A 20616-nucleotide genomic window follows, 5' to 3' on the forward strand; every position below is an offset into this window, starting at 1 on the left:
ATCACAATACTAATTTTGTTCTTGGTCATGAAACTAATGCTGTCGCATATAGTGTTAATTTGGCATATATATACATTGTATTATTATTATTATTGCCGAAGCAAAGTGAGGCATTTGGCTAGTACAATAGGAAGGTCGTCAGTAATCAAAGAATATTGCGGATATCAACCACAAAAGGTATGCCAATCAAATTTGACCCCATATCAGAGTTCAGGCCAATAGAGACCAAGGCTTGACAGATAAGAGATCTCCATACTCAAACATAGAACAGCAAAAATATTCAAGATTAACACTGATTAAGGTAAAAGAGGCCAACAAAAAGCCGAAATAGAAGTACATATGTCTTGGTTACAAAAAGTAAACTTCTCAACACTAGTTCAAACAAAAACACTGCTGTCTCTCTACCAAGCAATTTAGAAAAGTAACTTATTTCTTCTTATCTGTGGGTCCATGTCCATGCCCGGCAGACCTGCACACCACAGTCAAAACATACGCAAGGTCAAGCTACTTGAACAAGCCTATTTATTCCCTCTTATAGAAAAGTAAATAGGTAAAAAAAATGTACACAATCATTTCATTTGTGACCTTCAATGAAATTGAGATAGCAATGATACATAAATATGAAAAAAATTGAGAATATTGAGACAGAAGTGACCTCATCTTGCGAAGAACATTGGCCATCTCCTCTCTCTTCTTCTTGGCACGCTTGTGGGTCCCGAGCTTTCTCTTAGCAACCTTAAGGGCACGCTTGTCTTTTCCCACCTTGAGCAGCTCAGTGATACGCTTCTCATAAGGGGCAAAACCGGCAACCTCCTTTATCAGGTTCCTCACAAAGTGCACCCTCTTGCTTGTTTGCTGAATACATTTCAAACAATCAGAGATGGCAGAAAACTACATTAGAAAATGCTGAATTCTTGGCAGGGATGCTTGTATAAATAATAGGTTTGACATCACAGGGGAGAAATAATGTCTTCAGTTCAGACACAAAATACAAATTTATTCAAAAATTATAACTTAATCAGAAACAAATTATTTACCAGAAAGCACTCACAGGTTAGATAAAACATACATCCTATGTATTCAATTGGAAACATATCATATTAATAACTCGTATAAGGAACATAAATGATACTTCAGCTTTGCATATTTTTAACAAAATATTTGTGTTAGCCAAGGCAAGTTCCATCTACAACTCAGAGAACACACATAATGCGTCATTTTTGCAGAGGTACAGATGTGATCCAATAAGATCACAAATTCATTTTAAAATAAAAAATATATAACACAGATTACCTAAAACAACAACAGTGTAAATTGACTAATACAACAGAAATTATTCTATCATGCCAGCTTTTGTTAAAAGTAACAATCTAACCAGATGGGCAATATTAAACCTACAAAACCGAGATTTGGTTAAAAGTGTGCCTCCTACCACTACAGCAATGCTTACTGGTATTGTGTTGGGCAGTAGATCAAGCTATGACTAAAATGCAATTTCTGCTTGTTGCACAATCTGCCAAATGTCACAAGTATTTTGGCTGTAATAGTTGTGTCCCTTGAGCTACAGTTGTAAAAGATGACAAATAGATGCAGAGTTACTTGGGCAGGGTTTGTTTTTTAGGAATCAAAGGTCAATGATGTCAAATTGTTGTGAGACTTGAGCTGGCACCTTCTAGCTCCTGTACCAGCACTGGTACAGTTGAACAAGTAGTTACCATGCCCTGTCGATGAACATAGTGTCATGTACAGAGACCTTTGAGACAATGGGTTTTTTATATAGGAGGAATTTTTATATTCTTTTAAATTTTTGTGAACAGTTGTAGGAATCACTTTTGTTACATAATAAATTGGGCTATATTGTCTTCTCATAAAAAAATAGCAATCGATCATCCTCAGATGCGAAATGAACGAACCGAGAAAAAAATGTGACAAAAGAATTACCCCTTTCCTGCTGGAGGGGCGAGGAGGTAGCTCCCTCTTAGTGACGATGTGGCCTTTGTTGATCCCCACCAATAATCCCGTGTTTGGTTGCTTCGGTGCCATTTCTACACACGATTTCATACACACAAACAGAAATATTAAAATTAAAAGTAAATCGAAAGATCTAATCCAACCAAATAGACATACAAATAAGCCTTTAGAGAGCTTGAGAGAGAGAGAGACCTGAGGCGCAAAACCTAACCCTAGCCGACTGGGAGTCGCGAGGTGTGTTTCGGTACTTCCTTTTATATAAGTTCAACTTTGGTAAATATAGGCCCTTGATTTTATCGTGATTATAGAGAGACCCATTTTTAATTCGGACCAGGCCTTTTGTTTATGGAAAAGCCCATCGTAGGCCCACGGTCCTTTTGTACTTATTTTCTTTTACATAGAAAATAGGTTCAAGTATGCCTTACGTACCAACTACCAATTAGATAGATGTGTATACTAGAATGTGACATGTACGTATAGAAATGATACCACCTTGTAATAGGGATCGCGTGATCGAGGTAATCGGCTACTCAATGGATCGACAAACCTTATTAAGTGACCGTCATCTCTTCGACTTAATAGATGGAATGTACAAGTATCGTACTCATCTCTTCGACTTATAGATTGAATGTACAAGTACATGGATGCCAACCTCATTGCCAGGGTAGTCATCAATTGTGCATATCAAAGATATTGTGTGCATTTGGATCATCAAAGGACAAATTCTGAAAATTCGTAAAAATATAATTCTGTCACTTACATGGGTATGCATTAAAATTATGTCCCTAGAATTTAACACACTAATATATAAAACAGTACAGATTGCTTTATCAAATTACGTCTCTAACTTCATATTTTATCTCGGGGGAAACATTTAGTTCATATAAGATAATATAGGTTGAGGATGTAATTTCATGGTATGTCCGTCTTATTCTCAAATTTTGATAGCTAGAACTTTAATTTAAATGCCGTGCAAAATTAAGACCGAAAATTGAAAATTTTCTCCAAGAAAAAAAAAAAAAAAACTAAAATTTAGGGCCTGTTCGGCTGATCCTCACAAAATACTGTTGACGTGGGAAAAATAAAATTCACTCATACTGAATTTTTTTTTTCACGTGAACAGTAAATTTCAGTTCAAAATTTTTCTATTCCTATTTCCATTCTCATTCCCATTCCCACTGTACAGTCAAACAGACCCTTAGGCCCTGTTCGGCTGCATAGTGGGAATGGGAATGGGAACGGGAATAGAAAAAGTTTGAACTAAAATTTACTGTTCACGTGGGAAAAAAAATTCAGTCTGAGGGCCTGTTCGGTGCGCTACTGTGCGCGTGGGAAAAAAAAAATTCACTCAGACTGAATTTTGTTTTTCCCATGAGCACAGTAAAAATTAGTTCAATTCCCATTCCCATTCCCCATCCCATTTAAACGCCGAACACGTCCTGAGTGAATTTTTTTTTCCCACGTGAACAGTATTTTCGGAATTACATCCGAACAGGCCCTTAGTGTGTAACACGTGCAACTAATAATTGTTAAAAATCCCTTAGTGTGTAACACGTGCAACTAATAATTGTTAAAAATCTCAAACCAGAGGTCCAGAGCTAAGCTAGCCAATATTGTCCAAGGGCTTCACCAAAAGACAAAAAAAAGCTAGCTGATATCAGGCTTGGCTTGAAGAGTTCGCGCATTGTTTGAGTTTTAATTTCTTACCGTTCGATTAGAATCCGAGTCAACCCGGTCCAAGTCTGTAATGCACCGATCCCTTTAAAATTGCGTGCTAATGTATAATGAACGGACTGGAATCAAACTCAAACGGTGAGATACCTGTGATTTCCAATACCCTCCTTCGGCGCCTCAGCTAATTCGACACATCAGCTGGTGCCTTAAGTCATCAAGTGGGACCAGCAAAAACAAAATTCTGTATAAATCCGAGAAAAATATGCTTACTGGATCAGAGAAACTGAAAGCTTCAAGCCTTCAACAAGAAGGGAAGGGGATAATAACAAGTTAGAGAGAGAGAGAGAGAAACGATAGAAATGGAGATGAGTTTGTCGGAAATGGTTCTGGATTTCTTGGAAGAGTTAGAAAGAGGAGAAGAGAGAGAAAAAAACAATGAATGGGAGAGTGGAGATGATGATGGAGAGAGTTCTATCGGAGATGCGAAGCAGGACAAGGATTTCTGGCAGGCACAAAACAAGCTTCTTCATGTAAGCTTCTTCGTGAAAATAAAACATTTTTCTTATCATTGCCAATCTGACAAGAAGTTCCACTGTATGTTACAGGAAGCACTTGAAAAGTGCAGTGCAACTGAGAATAGGATACGAATGGACACAGAAGAAGTGATGAGGAAGTTAAAATCCGGCAACTCAACTTGCAGTTGCTCCAATCTCATTTTGGCAATTGCGAGTTGTAGGAATTGTATGCTTTCTCAAATAACAGAACTTTTGCGGCAGGCTGGATATAACAGTGCCTTTTGCAAGTCGAAATGGCGGCATTCACCTGAAATTCCATCAGGTACTTGTTGAAAAAAAAAATGAAAAATTTGAAAATAATAGTTCTGATTTTATAGTTTTGATCAATGAAAAAAAGAATACACGATCCATTCATCACTGTTATAGCTACAATAACTTCCATCTATGACCAACAAACGGTTGTTTCCTCTCCAGCTACTTGGTTTTGTAGAACCAAACATTGAAAATTGGTGATTTGCATCACACAAGAAAAGCACAGTATACCAGATAGGTGTAATTTGGTGAAAATGTTGTAATAGAAAACAATCTATTATGTATGCAGTATTGTATGGAATTCAGGGGTTATAACAAAAATTGTGTGTATAAAGGTCTAATTTTGTAATATTGCCTCGTTGTCACTCCGTGGAATTTGGTGACACCTGGTAGTCTGGTACTCTGGTACACATATCTTTCAAGTGCACAAAAGATCTCTATAGAAATTAAATCACTTGCTGGTTAATCCAGGGACAGAAACCAGCCATATGTGCAAGTGGAAATATTATATTTGCTTGGAAAAATAAGAAAATATTGTAGCTCTTTTAATAATTAAACTTGTACTATATATATATATGCAATTTGTGCTCTAATTTGTCTTGCTTGGGTGGTCCCCCAAGTACAAGTTAATAAAACATGCAAAGAAAAATTACTAGGGTTAATATTACTAAAGGCGATCATTTCAATGTCCCCAGTGGTGCCACATCACCTAGCAATTTATTGGTTAAATTTACAATAGTTTCCTTTTCACCATGTAAATTACCTTGTTAGCTAGCTAGATTATGACTTATGAGGTATGACCAAACCAAAAATCCAAAGTGGTCTTTGTCTTGTTAATATTTCTTTTTCATTTGTTCATAATCCAAGCACCACAAAATATCCTCATAGAGAAGCAAATTCTAACCAAGTATTACTAGTTTAGGTCGGTAGCTTTCCCATGTGAGAAATCAAGAAAAAATAAATATACCTTCTTAAAATAAAAAATATCTTTTGTGTTGATGTCACTTTTCTGATAGTATATTCCTTAGTTTTCACTGATAATTCTGACAGGCGAACACAGCTACATAGATGTGGTGGTGGAGTCTAAACACCGCAACAAGAAGCCGATCCGATTTGTAATAGAGCTCAATTTACGAGCCGAGTTCGAGATGGCACGTGCAAACAAAGAGTACAGAAAACTAGTGAACACATTGCCCGAAATGTTTGTCGGGAAATCAGAGAAACTCAAAAATATCGTCAAGGTCATGTGCGACTCAGCCAAGAAATGCATGAAGGAGAACAAAATGCATATGGCACCATGGCGTAAGTACCAGTACATGCAATCCAAGTGGAATGTGACACCAGAGAGGTTGGTACCAGCAATAGTGGTGTTGCCAGATTCTGAGATGCCCAATAAGATGAGAAGGGCTTCTATGTTGACTTCTGATTTGCATTGTATGGCAGTCGAGGTTGCGTGAAAAAGACCTTGTGCACACTACAGTTTATTGTTCCAGTATCTAGTTTAAGTAGAGTTCTTTTAAATTTAAATTTTGGTTGAGGCTTTAATTATCACGTGCTTATGGTTTATTTAAAGAATACCATGAATGATTGATCATTTAATCTTAAGATGAGGAGATAATGTAATTTAGAATAGATGAATAAAACCACTTCTGTTAAAGCTGTGGGAAGTGACCCAAAAGAAAGAAATGCTATTGATTGCTTCATCTCAATAATAGTCTCGAAGGTAAAAGTAGATCCCCCCCTTCCCCTCTCCAATAAAAACAAAAGGGAAAGATAACAAGGACGAAAAATCTCCAAGTATATGATAGTTCTAAAAAAGAACTATCTCCCTATTTTACAGACATGCTAACTTAGGCAGTTAATTTCTACATGCCAATCGATACTAAAGAAAGTAACAACTAAAACGGCACATCATGAGCAAAAATTACACATATATAGGGAATATTTGAATATTTGAGCCGAAGAAATGCTCCTGAACAAGTGTATTGGCAATTTTCCTTTTTCCGGCATGTGTATGATAATTACAGTACTTTCTCTACAAAATCATACCGGCCAATAAACAGTACCACATTGGTACAATCTCCAGTAAACTGCACATTGGTATTGTCCACACTGAACCATCAATAAGCTGGCAACACAGGGCCAGGCCAGAGTAATCCAATGCAATCTCTGGCTTTCACAGAGTAATCCTGATACAGCACTGTGGATTTAAAGTTATGAGAACTTGGGTACATAAGGACCCGGAGGATCAGAGTGAACGCTGATATTTAGCCGTTGGACCCAGTTCTTCAGCCACTTCTTCTGGTCTTGACAGACTGAGTTCTGGATCCCATTGAGGGACCCGTCTCGGGCCAGAGTAGATTCAAATTTTTCTAGAAGCTTCACGATATGCCAGAACTTGGGCCTCTTTTCTGGCACATTGGACCAACATTGCTCTATTAAGGCCCGCAATGGTGGTGGACAGTTTGTTGGAACTTGAGGCCTCAAATCCTATAAGAAAAAACAACTAAAGACGTCAGAAGAAATAATAATGCATGTATTAAGCAAATATCATCAAATAATGTTGGTTTCACATCCATCTCCATAAATTATTGACCGTCTCTTTTCGAAGTAAATTGATCCATTTTTTTTATAAGAATAGACCGTCTTTATCCTATACAAGAGGGAAAGGAGTGCATTTTGGGAATTTTATAAATGGTGAACAGAAGGGACACTTGATACTCGTATCATGCAAACTCGTACATCTTAGGCAGTTAGGTTTAGCTCAATTTTATTGGGTTACAGTGAGGGCTTAATTACATAAGCATGTGTTAGTTATAGGGCTTAATTGCACCACTGCGGCTAATATTGGGGCAAAGTAATTAGCACATGGTTTGCTTAAAATTACGGTTCAATTCCAAAATAGAAATCAACACCATACCATTCTGGCACAGTACTATCCTAGGCAGTCGCACAACAACACACATCATACCTTGTCAACAACTGCAAAAGCTGCCTGGACAGGTGTCATTTCATCATAAGGAGTCCTGCCAGCAACCATCTCCCACAAAAGCAACCCGAAACTGTACACATCTACCTTACGCCCGTACCGCTTATGCCGAATCATCTCTGGTGCCATCCAGCGATATGTGCCAGGTTCCTCCTCCAGCACATCAGAGTATGCCTCCTCACATGAAATACCGAAATCAACTATTTTCACACAGAAATCTTGGTCAAACAAAATGTTTTCGGGCTTTAAATCCCGGTGTATGACACCTTGGGAGTGGATGTACTCCATCCCACGTGCGACTTCCAAGGCGATTGAGATTATTTTGTTTAACGGCAGACATCTGTTCTCGGGCTTGTGGAGGAATGATCTCAGTGACCCGCCTGAGAGGTACTCAGTAATGATGCAATACACGGGGGGGTTTTTGCATGCACCCACTAGCTGTGTAACAATATTAGAAAAATAGAATTAGCTTTGCCATGATGATTTTCAGCTTCTTCTTTTTTTTTATTGGAGAGACCAAATTGAAAATCACAGCAACTCTGGTACTGCTATAGTACTCACACCTGGTATCAATGAATGACTTCACTTTGCAGAACTTTCTTTTTCATCAATTTTATGTTCCTAAGTAGTGGGAATTTCATGGCTGATAGTGTTGTTACAGGACTATTGGTTTATGAGCCTTTTACTAATGCTTCTATACTAGCTAAATAAATTTAACACTGTCACATTATGGAATGCTGTAGAAAGAAAAGGAATGCAGCATGTAAAGGGGTCCATCATCAAAGTTTGGTATATGTATATCATAAGAAAAATATGCCAGTAATACAAAAGGTATCTTAAATTAAAAAGAAAGAAGAAAGGGAAAGACGAGACAAGGCAATATTGCAAAAGGAGGCATGATAGTCAAAGAAAGGTTACATTGTACCAAAACAAGGTACTATAGATTATGAGCCTCAAGGTGCCAGTTTTAACCATTCCATACCTAGAATTTTCCCTCCAATAATTTCCCTTTACCAGGCTCTTAACAGTGTGTGATTTTTCAAAGATTAAATTACATCAGTTTGAAGTAAAAGCTACCTTAATGACATTCGGGTGATAAAGGTGAGACAAATTGATGATTTCTCTCATAAACTGTTTTTCAATCCTAGCAGACAGCTCTTCGTTTTCTTCTTCTTCTGGTTGCCGAATAAGCTTAACGGCCACTGGTTGGTTCTTGTAATTGCCACGGTACAATTTACTATAAAGCCCTGAGGCGAACCTGTGGCCCAGATACAGTTGTGACCTATCCACCGTCCATTTCTCCATCATCATCTCCAGTGCAGCAACTCTACCGGAGTCTCTCTTTGCTTTGTTCACCGATGGTTTTCTACTAGGAGGTGGGGTGGAAAATCTCTTGCTTGAACTTCTTGCTTCTCTAAATATATCTGACACCATTGAAGTCGGAAGTGGGGAAATTGATCGGCGCATTGGCTTTATTTTGGAGGAGCTTGACCCGGATTTGGGGCTTTTGGGAAATATGGAACTGGTACTTGAACTGCCTCTTTGTGAGTTTGAATTGGAATTAGGATATCGGCTTGAATCAAACGAAAAGTGTGCTGATTTGGAACTTCTTGAACTGCCTCTTTGTGAGTTTGAATTGGAATTAGGATATCGGCTTGAATCAGACGAAAAGTGTGCTGATTTGGAGCTTCTCTGGTCATCTACTTTTTTAGAATTAGGTGCTTCTAAACTATGTCTCTTCATCCGCCAAACCAAGCCTGAATCACTGACAGAAGTTTGTTTAAAGTAGGCAATTGGATTCTTCAATTCCAATTCTGGATTTGAAACCTTCATTTTGGGTTGGGAGGGAAGTGGAATTGGAGGCATGGATGAATTTGAAAGAGAGCTCCTTGTTCTCAATTGAGATTCCTGATTCGACTTCTGAAAATTGGATCTTGAATTTGGATCAAAGCAAGCTCCATGCTGAACACCCGGCTCTCGGCCTGAGCTTGACCGGACGAGTGAATGTGAAAATTTTGCTCTTGCAACCCAGGAGGAGCTTTCTTCTTCCATTTCACTCCAAATTCACGCAATTCCACTAGATTATAAAGCTAAATATTGAAGAGATGCTTCAATTGTACTGTAAGTGACCTAATTAAGCCTGAGAATTCAAGATAAGCTGATATTGTGTTAATGGAGTCTGAGGTAGTTAGTATTCAGTATATCTTTAGAAAAAAACGAAAATTTCACGAAAATTTAGCAATAGATAAGGAGAAAGTATGCGCCACGAACTACCCAATTCAGAAACTTTCCCAGTTGCTAATCGTGATCAGAAACTGGATATCATACACTGAATACTTCAAAAAAACGGGGAGAGATACTTCAAATTGAGAACTTTTGGCAACTAGCAAAGAAAATAACGGAATTGAATGCAAGAATCTTTTCCTTTACCAAAAAAAGGCGCGTCTTTTATAATCAGAAATCACGTGTATCTTACCAAAGAGTCTCAAGGGAATGAATCGATAGAAAAGTCTCAAAGAGACAAAGATACGATACCAAAATCAAACCAAAATAAATTCGAAGAGTTGATGAAAGCACACCTTCAACAAATGACCCGCGAACAGAAGCAAAAAGGCGAAAGAAACGGACATAGAAATTTAAGGCGTGGTGGCAACTAGCAATCGTTTTAAATTCCGTACAATTGGCTTTGTAAGGTATGAGAGGGAGAGCGAGGGAGAGAGAGACCCCCCCTGTGAATTTATTATTTATGTTCAATAAAATGCATTTGCTGATATGGCTTGAACTTGATTGCATATTTGCATATTATATTTCTATCGATCAATAATTGAGGGTGACGATTTATATAAATAAAGAGGAATTTTTCACGCATGTCCTTGGAATATTCTGAAATTACGTCTAATTATGGCTAACGTTCTTTATCCATGGCTGTCTAAAAATGAGATGATTATTAGCAAAAAGAAAAAGATGATGACCTAATTTGCACTTTTAAATTCAACATGTGAATTATGCAGGACACGACATCCATTTTGAAAAGTAGAAGACTAATTATTATATTACATAGATTTTTTTTTTGTAGTCATAATTGTTCTAAAATATGGCATAATTTGTGTCTGGGTTTTTAATAATTTATTAACTACAGCGATTTGTTACATATTATTCAAGTAGATTAATATAGATGAGATTTTTTAAGAAAATATAAAATAGATTATAAAACTGATCTTTATTAAAGGTTCAAAGAAAATTAACCCAATTATACATACTATAATTAATCAATCGATTAATTAGCTGGCCTGAATTTTAGTTCTCAAAAAAATAAATTGTCCAAAAAAACTCAAAACTTTTATGCATATACTTTATAAAGCATTGTATATTTCCAAAATATTGTTGTAATGAATTTTCACAGTCATAGACAAGATTAAAACATGATGAGAAAATATTTTAACTTTCAAGGAATTAAGTGAAAACTCAAGTCAGAGACTTCTTTTTTTTTCAAAGTCAATTCACGTTTGTCACGTTTGTCAATCGAATTTGCATTATTAAACATAATTGTGATTTTTATAGAAGCACATCATAATAAAAATGAAAGATATATAATACGATAACATTTCCATTTTACGCACTTCTTAAAATCCAAAACCACCTCCTCCATAATTATTTTAATTATTATTAAGTGAACTATTTGTAATAAAACATAAAGTTCTCAGTTTTATTACCTTTTTCTCTATGATTGCGCTCTTGAGAAATATGATGACATGTTTAATTTATCTCTCAATATTGATCATGTTGGTTAAATAAATGTAAATTAGTCATTCAAATAATTAATTGATTATTTAAAATGACAGTTCCAAAAGGTTATCTCATTTCATGGAAAGATAAAAAATCATTTACCCATATCAAGCAAAATTTAAATTTGGACAAGTATCTTTTCTTAGAAGTTTATCTACCAATGAAATTGATAAACATAAACAAAAAAATGCATAAGATGGCTATTATTACAGGTTATATAATACAAATCCTCGAGGAAGATAAACAAGGGTTTTTAATTTGGAACAATGCTTTTCCTAAACATACCTAATTTCTAAAGTCTGAAACTTGCATGGTTCTATATATAAAATTTACTTTAAAAAAAAAGGGCGAGCAATAAAAGACAAGAACAAAGGAGAAATTGGAAGGTGGCGTGAGGTAACAAGTCCTTTTGGTGGGGGCATTTTCGGAAAGGCGGTCGGATTACTGGCGGTGACCGTTTGGCTTGAAATACCCGACTTGGTTACGTGTCAATTCCAAAAGTCATAAAGACAGGATTAAGTGACTGCACCTGGTCCACCATTTTCACGGGTTTTTAGACTGATGGTGGGCTCCAGATCAATCAAAGGCATATAGAAAGAGTTCCGTCCAGTATTCGAAGGAAAAAGGCAAAACGAAAAGCAAGGCCCAAGCTGCGTCGAGAAATCCACTAAAGGCGCGGTCTACAGCAATAAGCAGCTAACAGACAAAATTATGGCGTGCACTTGGAATACAGTAAAGCAGAAAAGGATGTTCCATGCCTACGGGCCTGACTAAAAGTAAACGGAATTGGGGCCCAATTTTAGTGGGATGACATAAAATGCTCCGCATTCGTGTGCTTCCATTCAGAATATCAGATCCTCTGCTGTGCTATACATAGCATCACAGCATTTGATGGTTCAGATTTGATTAAAATTCGTACTGAACCGCTGAGATTTACATCAAAATGGCCTCCTACAAAGTACAAAACAACAGTGTCTGTACTCTGTACGCTGGGCTGCACCGTCCAATGCAGCAGTAGCTCAGCACGCCCGTGTGTTTCCACTAGAAGATGCTCCGCTCGTGGTGTCGCCGTGCGCTCACGCTAGTTGGATTATATTCGGTTCAAAAATTCAAACCCTTAACCAATTTGGTATAAAGTATAAAACAATTCTCGCACGGTGTACATAGGCTGGGACCTTGGGAGCAGATGAGGGGTCGGTTATTTTGGATTATATTCGGTTCAAAAATTCAAACCCTTAACCAAATTGGTACAAGTATAAAACAAGAGGAGGCCACGGACAAGGTTTCAAAAAAAATAAAACAAGAGGAGGGTTCAAATGCCTCCATGTTTTTGTGACTCCATCATGTCTCCATTTCTCTTCATCATTTTCAAAGTTCAAATAGTCGATCTGAACTACTCAACCTAACCTCCATACTAAAATATGTTTGGAGACCAAATTTTATATTTTTAGAAAAAAATTTACTATTTTTTTAGATAGGTACAAAAATACTGTTTTTAGATGGTTCAGATTTACTGATTTTGTACCTATCTAAAAAAATAGTAAAAAAATTCCTAAAAATATAAAATTTGGTCTCCAAATATATTTTAGTATGGAGGTTAGGTTGAGCGGTTCAAATCGACTGTTTTTTGAAAATGATAGAGAGAAATGGAGGCATGATGGAGGCACAAAAACATGGAGGCATTTGAACCCTCCTCATAAAACAATTCTCGCACGGTGTACTGTGTACATAGGGTGGGACCTTTGGAGGAGATGAGGGGGAATTCGCATCCTCTGAGATATCTCATATTTTGCGTGACTTTTTGGAGAATCACAACCGTTCAAATACATTCTGCACAAATCTCAAAGCTCAAATAATACTGGCCCCTACGCTATCCCGAATAGGCACCGGACACGTCGGTCACGCAAAATACATGATATCTCAGAGGATACGCACTCGATGAGGGATCGATTATTTTTCTAGAGACCAATCAACTGACTAAGGGTTTGTTCGACCATAGTTCCAAGCTGACTGAATTTTTTTTTCCCATGTGAACAGTAAAAGTCAATTCAAATTTTTTACAACCCATACCCTTTTACTTTCTCAAAGACTCCGCCGAACAGACCCTAAGAGCCTGTTCAGCCGACAAATGGGCCTGGGCATGGACACGGGAATTGAACTGAAAAACACTGTTCCCGTGGGAAAAAAAAATTCAACTGAATTTTTTTTTTCCACGTGAACAGTGATTCGCCTGAACAGGCCCTAAGAGAGTGATACGTATGGAAATGGTCTCGGTGCATGAGAAACATGTCTGATAATGTTAGCATCGGGTCCCTTGGGTCTCTTGGAATTCGCATCCTCTGAGATATCTCAAATTTTGCGCGACTTTTTGAAAAATCTCAACCGTTCAAATACTTCTACTCGAATCTCAAAGCTCAAATAATACTGGCCCCTACGCTGTCCCCGAATAGGCACTGGACACGTCGGTCACGCAAAGTATGAGATATCTCAGAGGAAACACACTCGGTCTCCTGAGAGATGGACAAGATGGAATTCGTATCCTCTGAGATATCTCAAACTTTGCGTGACTTTATGGAAAATCCCAACTGTCTAAATACGTTCTGCACGAATCTCAAAGCACACAAATATTGACCCCTACATCACCCCGAATAGGCACCGAACACGTCGGTCACGCAAAAGTTGAGATATCTCAGAGGATACGCACTCGGACAAGATGGGGAATTAGGAAAGAGTCCGGATCTTCCGAGCTAATGTAGCGTTAGAGTTTCATTTCAAATTTTGCTTTGATCAGAATTTAGACTAATACAGTGAAAAATTATAATGCACAAAAATCTTTTTTAAGATTCGTAGCTACCTTAGGTGATATAAATTCGATTACGAAACGCATCAATAGCAATATTGTAGCCATTGACTATTCAGATGAACCGGTTTAACTAACAGATAAAGTATACAAAATTAAACATTAAAAATACTAAATTGAATATGAAGCAAATAATATAAATTAAAATTAAATTAAATACCATTACCTTAGAAATAGTAGAAACTAATTAGACCATCTTCATTTCTAAAATTAATTACATCTCTGCTGCTGAGAAGGCGAACAACGGCTCAGCGCACCAGGAAAAAGCTGTTTTTCGAGCTCAAATTGTTTCGATGGAAACCTCGAAGAAGAACCTCACTTTGGTCGCAACAGAGCGTGTTGAGGCTGATGCTCAGATCCACCGCCGCCATGGCTGGATTTTACAAGTAGAAAGGGTTGCTGTTGTTGTTTGTTAAGGTCGCAAATGAAAAAAATAAAAATAATGTAGAATTCGTAATTAATAATTAGTGAATGAGAATCCATGATTTTATCAACGTGAGAATTGTAAGAATTATAATGTGATTTATTTAAAAGACACCTTACTAATTTTGAAATTATTATAAATATCCGAAATTGAAAAAAAATCATGTTAGATTAAAAATTTAAAAAGCAAGCCCACTATAAATGCTCTAAAACCTATCAAATAGATCTTAAAAGACAAATTAAAACGGTTGAAACCAATCTACTTCACAGGTGATGTGTTTACATGTAAATTTTATAAATTTTGAATTCTTTTAGTATAAAATCGAGCGGCCAAAAAATGAAAATTGATAAGTTAATTTTAATACATATTTTTATCAATTTTTGACCGCTTGACTCTATAATAAATGAATTCCAAAATATATATATTTTGCATTTAAACAAGTCATTCGTCAAGCAAATTGATTTCGACAGTTTGAATTCATCATTTAAAACCAAGGTTTTAAATAGTGATTATCGCATCGTAGTGGAAAGGCTAAAGAAAAAGCTACAACAAAAGCTATCCTACATAGCGTTTTTTTATTTAAGAAATTATATTTTATACTTATGTTAATTATCAACATTATCTAAAGTCTTATAGAGTAATAAGTAACACAAAATTGATCAAGGAATTAGAATATTCATATCGAACTAGTACAAAGTCTAAATTGCTATTCAAAATATCCCTAATAATATCATAAACTATCTATATTTTTCTATTCAAAATAATCTAAGCATCATGGCATAAACTATATATTTTTTCTATTAAAAAAACCATAAGCATTATGGAATAAACTATCTATTTTTTTTTCTATTTAAAAGCAAAATCAATCTCGACTGATTTTTTTATATATATCCAAAAAATAAATAAAATTTTAAAATAAGCAACTAGCTATTGAAATTGCAAAACTACCTAAATCGGTTAACCAGTAACCGGACTCAAATCAAATTTCCGGTTAACCATTTCCCGGACCTGTTGAAATAGTCCGGTTAACCATTAACCGGAAATTTGATTTGAGTCCGGTTATTGGTTAACCGGATTTGTGCATTTTTTTTTTTTGAAAACATAATTTTTTTTTGTATTAAAATATTAGAAATGTTGAATATATTTCTTTGAAAATAGATGGAATACAATATAATTTGATTTATTAGAAAGACTGCAACAAATAACCCGGATCAATATTTTTCAGGCCGGATTTTTCGCGGCTGTAAGAAAAATTAATATATTTCTTTATGTACTATTGGAAAAAAATAAAAATGCTTAGATTCTGAGTTATTGATCCCGGTTCAAAAGTCACTTCTAGGTAATCCAGAAAATATTGTGATCCATCTAGTACATTTAATTAATAAAAAGTTGTATCTATTTTTGAAAAAAAAAACAAAAACTTTAATTTATTTAATGATTATTTTTCAAAAAGAATTCTCAAAATAGATACAATTTTTTATTAATTAAATGTACTAGATAGATCACAATATTTTATAGATTACCTAGAAGTGACTTTTGAACCAGGATCAATAACTCAGAATCTAAGCATTTTTATTTTTTTCCAATAGCACATAAAGAAATATATTAATTTTTCTTACAACCGCGAAAAATCCGGCCTGAAAAATATTGATCTGGGTTATTTGTTGCAGTCTTTCTAATAAATCAAATTATACTGTATTCCATCTATTTTCAAAGAAATATATTCAACATTTCTAATATTTTAATACAAAAAAAAAATTCTGTTTTTTTAAAAAAAAAAAAAAAAAAAAAAAGAAAGCAAAATGCACAAATCCGGTTAACCAATAACCGGACTCAAATCAAATTTTCGGTTAATGGTTAACCGGACTATTTAAAACGGGTCCGGGAAATGGAGGACCGGAAATTTGATTTGAGTCCGGTTACTGGTTAACCGGTTTGGGTAGTTTTGCAATTTCAACAGCTAGTTGGTTATTTTTTTAAATTTTATTTATTTTTTGGATATATATAAAAAAATCGGCAATCTGGACCTTGAAAAAAATGATATTTGAAATTAATTTTCAATTTGAGCCTTTATATAAAAGTCATTGTAGCATAGCGCGCAGCGCACATAGCGAATCGCTATAGCAGGCGTAGCTGAAATAATGCACTTGTATTCCATAGCATAGCGTTTAAGATCTGAAAACGCAATAGCGCGCTATTTAGAACACTGTTTAAAAATTATATAATAGACTTTGAAGACAATAACATAGCATGTCGCTACACTATCAATAGCACACTAACCAAACTCATAATGAACAATAAAATTTGTAAATTAGACAATAAATTATTAGACCTCAGCATTTAAACAGATTTTCTTGCGTTGCAAAATAAAGTTAGAATTTGGTTGGAACCACACGAGATTCGTCGGATTACGATCGGAAAATTATGCAAATCACCGTCCAAAATTCGTCCAAAATTCTATTTAAAAATATATTTTTTACATAGCTTTACTTGTTCAAAATATTATTTTGATCAGTCCAACTATTAAGCAACAGGTAGCCCCAGTAGAATCAGGAAAAATAAAATCAATAAAATAATTGCTCTGCGGTAAAATCAACAACTAGCGAATAGAAGAACAACACCTTAATCTTTTGAGAAAATTATTTTGAACAAGTCCTGGATTAAGATTAGATCTGCATTGGAGCATGAGCACCAACAGTGTTCTTGTTGGCCAATCTCTGTCAACACTGCACATTGGATTACATTTTTAATCGATGATGACGTAATTTATGCGGAAATGATTCGAATATCCGTTTTGTTGACTTTATAATAACTTGCGGTTTCGTTTTTGTATTGCTTTTTGAGATTTTAGCTGATTGCAATTTTATTAACGCGATGTACGGATGACGTGAACATGCGTAATTGATTATGTAAAAATATACTTAAGTGCATAGTGAATTTTATATTTTTAATAAACTTTTACACTGAGATAGCAATAAAAGACGCAATTGTTACGTTTGCTTTTAAAAATAACTGGGTAAAATTAACAAGCAGTCAAGCAGATATATATTGCGTATTATCTGCATTGTGCATAGGTTGATGGGATTCATTGTTTTTGTTACTCATGCCATCAAATAAGTATCCTCATATTAGGGGTGGACCCACATGGTGTCAGGGGTCAGCCGTCCTTCTTTGGATTTTTAATTTTAGTAGAAATCGGAATGTTCTGATCGACTTTGCATTTTTTTTCAAAAAAAAAAAATTGTCTCTCTCTGAATATTTGATTTGTAATTCAGGTTTAATTTAGGATTAAAATTAAAATAAATGTCTTGAATTATGATTGATAATTAGAATTATAGGTTAGAGAATCATAAATTACAAGTCAGAGTATTAAAAAGTATAAGTTAAATAATTATTTTTAATCGAGTATCTAATTAGTTAATGAGTTTAAATCTGATTCAATATTTTTTTACTCCTGACGAAAATCTTGTGTCCACCCTTGCCTCATTTTATAATATGACCATATGATTAACAATTTAACTTATTAGAGATTCATGGTAAATTAAAACGGACAGCTTAGGTCTCATTCTACACGGTCAGGTACTGCAGTGGATCTGAATTCAGCTAGTGGATTTCTTGGTTGTTGTATGGATCATGCTCCACTTATATTTTACCTACAGATTCTTTTAGCAGGCTTTTCGCATGTTAAATTAATTGTATTTAAATAAACGCGGAATTGGACTTCTCTTTATTTTCGAATCTCCGTAGGGTCCATCTTTAACACTTAAAACAAAAGTTTTTCACGTTTTCTGCGAGCGTTGGATTTTTTTTATATGAAAGAGTTCTTTGCATCAAGCTGAATAAAAAGTTTCAAATTTTTCTATGTGATTTGCTCCGTGAATAAATTAGATGTCTATGTAAATAGATTTGTCATATTTGTTCCAACTTTTATCTAATTATAAATTAAGAAAATTTAATGTATACCCAAAAAAATTCAATATTACATATTCCCCTCTCTAAACAGTGGCAGAACCAGGATTGGAGTATAGGGGGGCTAAATAAGAATTCGCATCCTCTAAGATATCTCAAACTTTTTTTTTAGAATATCTTAACCGTTCAAATACATTATGCACGAATCTCAAAGCACAACTAATGCTGCACTATCCCCGAAAGGCACCGTATGTCTGTCACACAAAAGTTGAGATATCCCAGAGGATTAGCTATCATTAATTTGGTTTTTCGAATAATTGCTTAGTTAGAGCCTTTGTATTTCCATAGCTAAAACTTGTATTTGATTTTGTACTATCTTTCATTGTTTTCTTATTTGAACTTTGTAATCACTTAGCTACTAATAAATTAGTTGCCAGGCTGGTAGGAACTTAGCATGTAATTTTACATTTGTTAGCTTAATGAAATTTCAAAGCCCGCGGACTTTTTCCTCAAAAAAAAAAAAAAAAAAGCTATCATTAATTTTTTAGTATGACCTTTCCAATTTGAAAAGGGTTCTTTACTTCTTTTTTTTCCACTGCTCACACATGGCTCAATTATTCAAATAGAAATGAAGTCAGAGACAGCCGGTTCGTGATTTTTGTTTTTACAATTTACATTGAGACCCTCTAACTTTGTTATATTTATAGGGGGGATTATATATATGAAAGAAACAAATTAGTAAGATTTTTATATACTTAGTAATAAAATTTTAAAAACTCGGGGTGGCTTAGCACCCCCCAGCCATTACTATGATCCGCCCCCGTCTCTAAATCAATAATTATATATTTATCTCTCAAAATTGTAAAAACTCACACACACACACACACATATCTAGTATAAGTTGTATAACTCTATAATATACCAAATATCTTCAAAAACAGTTGAATAATAATATTCTTAAATTTAAGTATAGACCATTAAACTCTCTTTTTTCTCTCCCTCACCTTATTTTAAATGAGGAGGGCTCAAATGCCCCCATTGCTTCATTCTCTAATCGTATCCCAATGCCTTTCAAAATCCAAATAAAAGATTTAAACCGTTCAATATGGTATCCACGTTAAAATGTGCTTAGAGATCAAGTTTAATATTTTTTTTGAAATGTTTTACTATTTTTTAACATAGGTACAAAATCATTGCTCTTCAGGAAATTGTGGACCATTTAAAAACAATAATTTTGTACCTATCTTAAAAAATAGTACAAAAATTTCAAAAAATATAAAATTTAGTCTCCAATGATATTTTAGTGTGGATATCATGATGAGAAATTCAGATCATCTGTTTGAACTTTGAAATTGATGAAAAAAATATTGAAGTACAATTGAAACATGAAGTAATGAAACATTTGAGCTCTCTTCATTTTTTTTTTTTTGTATTGAAATATCACTGAAAAAGCACAAGCATAGCCTAGATGCTTGTACCAGCACCCACTAATTAAGCTGTTATTGTATATGAACCTTGTCGGCTTTTTCCTCCGAATTTTCAAGCCTTCCTACTACAAAGCTTAGATTCTCCATTAATTTCAATGGCCTATAAAATATATCTCATGGTTATAAAAAAATAATAAGACAAAGAATCAAACTTTATTACCAAATAATTACTCAACAACCTGCTGAATTTGAGTTGGTTTTCTAAAAAAGTCATCTTTGCATATAGCAACTGCCTGTATCAAGTGCTCCACCTGATAATACTACTTTAACACATGAACACACTTACACACATATTTTCAGCCATCATCATAAAGTTAACTTGCAACTAAGCCACAGAGTACCAAATGCAAATTGATGTATAAATAATTAATTACAAGAATTTGTGAGTACTTGTGAGGGTAAAAGTGCTTAAATAGAGTGTAGATAACACTAATTGATGTCATCCGTGTGGACTGGGCAAGAATTTATCTATTTTAATTCTTACAAGGGTCTTCTTCTTCTTCAAAGTCTTTATTTCCAAACAAGTTGGAGTAGACTAGAAATGAAACCCAACTGGAATCAGCAACACAACACAATGCAGGGACTTCCCAGGAAGTCACCCATTTCTAGTATTACTTCTGCCCAATTCATGAGGGCGGAGTTTTTAATTCTTACAAGGGTAAAATGAAAATTTATATAAAGTTAATGTT

The 20616-nt window shown here is 34.9% G+C and overlaps 3 protein-coding genes across 8 annotated transcripts; 1 reads left to right on the top strand and 2 right to left on the bottom strand.

The window, feature by feature from the left end:
• Positions 1–277: 277 nt before the first annotated feature.
• LOC144562880 (large ribosomal subunit protein eL36x-like) lies at positions 278–2306 on the bottom strand. Of its 2 annotated transcripts, none has more exons than XM_078312208.1 (4): positions 2164–2306; positions 1942–2045; positions 656–855; positions 278–469 (listed from the first exon to the last, which is right to left on the bottom strand). In XM_078312208.1, the coding sequence occupies exons 2-4, from the start codon at positions 2041–2043 to the stop codon at positions 427–429; spliced, it is 345 nt and encodes a 114-aa protein (XP_078168334.1). In that variant the 5' UTR covers positions 2044–2045; positions 2164–2306; the 3' UTR covers positions 278–426. The 2 variants fall into 2 exon arrangements, with proteins under 2 accessions (XP_078168334.1, XP_078168335.1); XM_078312209.1 differs by having other exon boundaries at positions 1942–2052; positions 2164–2191.
• Positions 2307–3913: 1607 nt separating this feature from the next.
• Positions 3914–6047, top strand: LOC144562854 (uncharacterized). The gene is made up of 3 exons (XM_078312163.1): positions 3914–4175; positions 4251–4482; positions 5523–6047. The coding sequence occupies exons 1-3, from the start codon at positions 4005–4007 to the stop codon at positions 5927–5929; spliced, it is 810 nt and encodes a 269-aa protein (XP_078168289.1). The 5' UTR covers positions 3914–4004; the 3' UTR covers positions 5930–6047.
• Positions 6048–6163: 116 nt separating this feature from the next.
• LOC144562853 (serine/threonine-protein kinase STY13-like) lies at positions 6164–10220 on the bottom strand. Of its 5 annotated transcripts, XM_078312161.1 has the most exons (5): positions 10041–10215; positions 9081–9601; positions 8539–8999; positions 7444–7899; positions 6164–6962 (listed from the first exon to the last, which is right to left on the bottom strand). In XM_078312161.1, the coding sequence occupies exons 2-5, from the start codon at positions 9511–9513 to the stop codon at positions 6687–6689; spliced, it is 1626 nt and encodes a 541-aa protein (XP_078168287.1). In that variant the 5' UTR covers positions 9514–9601; positions 10041–10215; the 3' UTR covers positions 6164–6686. The 5 variants fall into 5 exon arrangements, with proteins under 5 accessions (XP_078168287.1, XP_078168283.1, XP_078168286.1 ...); XM_078312157.1 differs by having other exon boundaries at positions 8539–9601; XM_078312160.1 differs by having other exon boundaries at positions 8539–9619.
• Between the last annotated feature and the right edge of the window lie 10396 nt (positions 10221–20616).

This window comes from Carex rostrata, chromosome 12 (assembly GCF_964058835.1).
Source record: "Carex rostrata chromosome 12, lpCarRost1.2, whole genome shotgun sequence".
NCBI lineage: Eukaryota > Viridiplantae > Streptophyta > Magnoliopsida > Poales > Cyperaceae > Carex > Carex rostrata.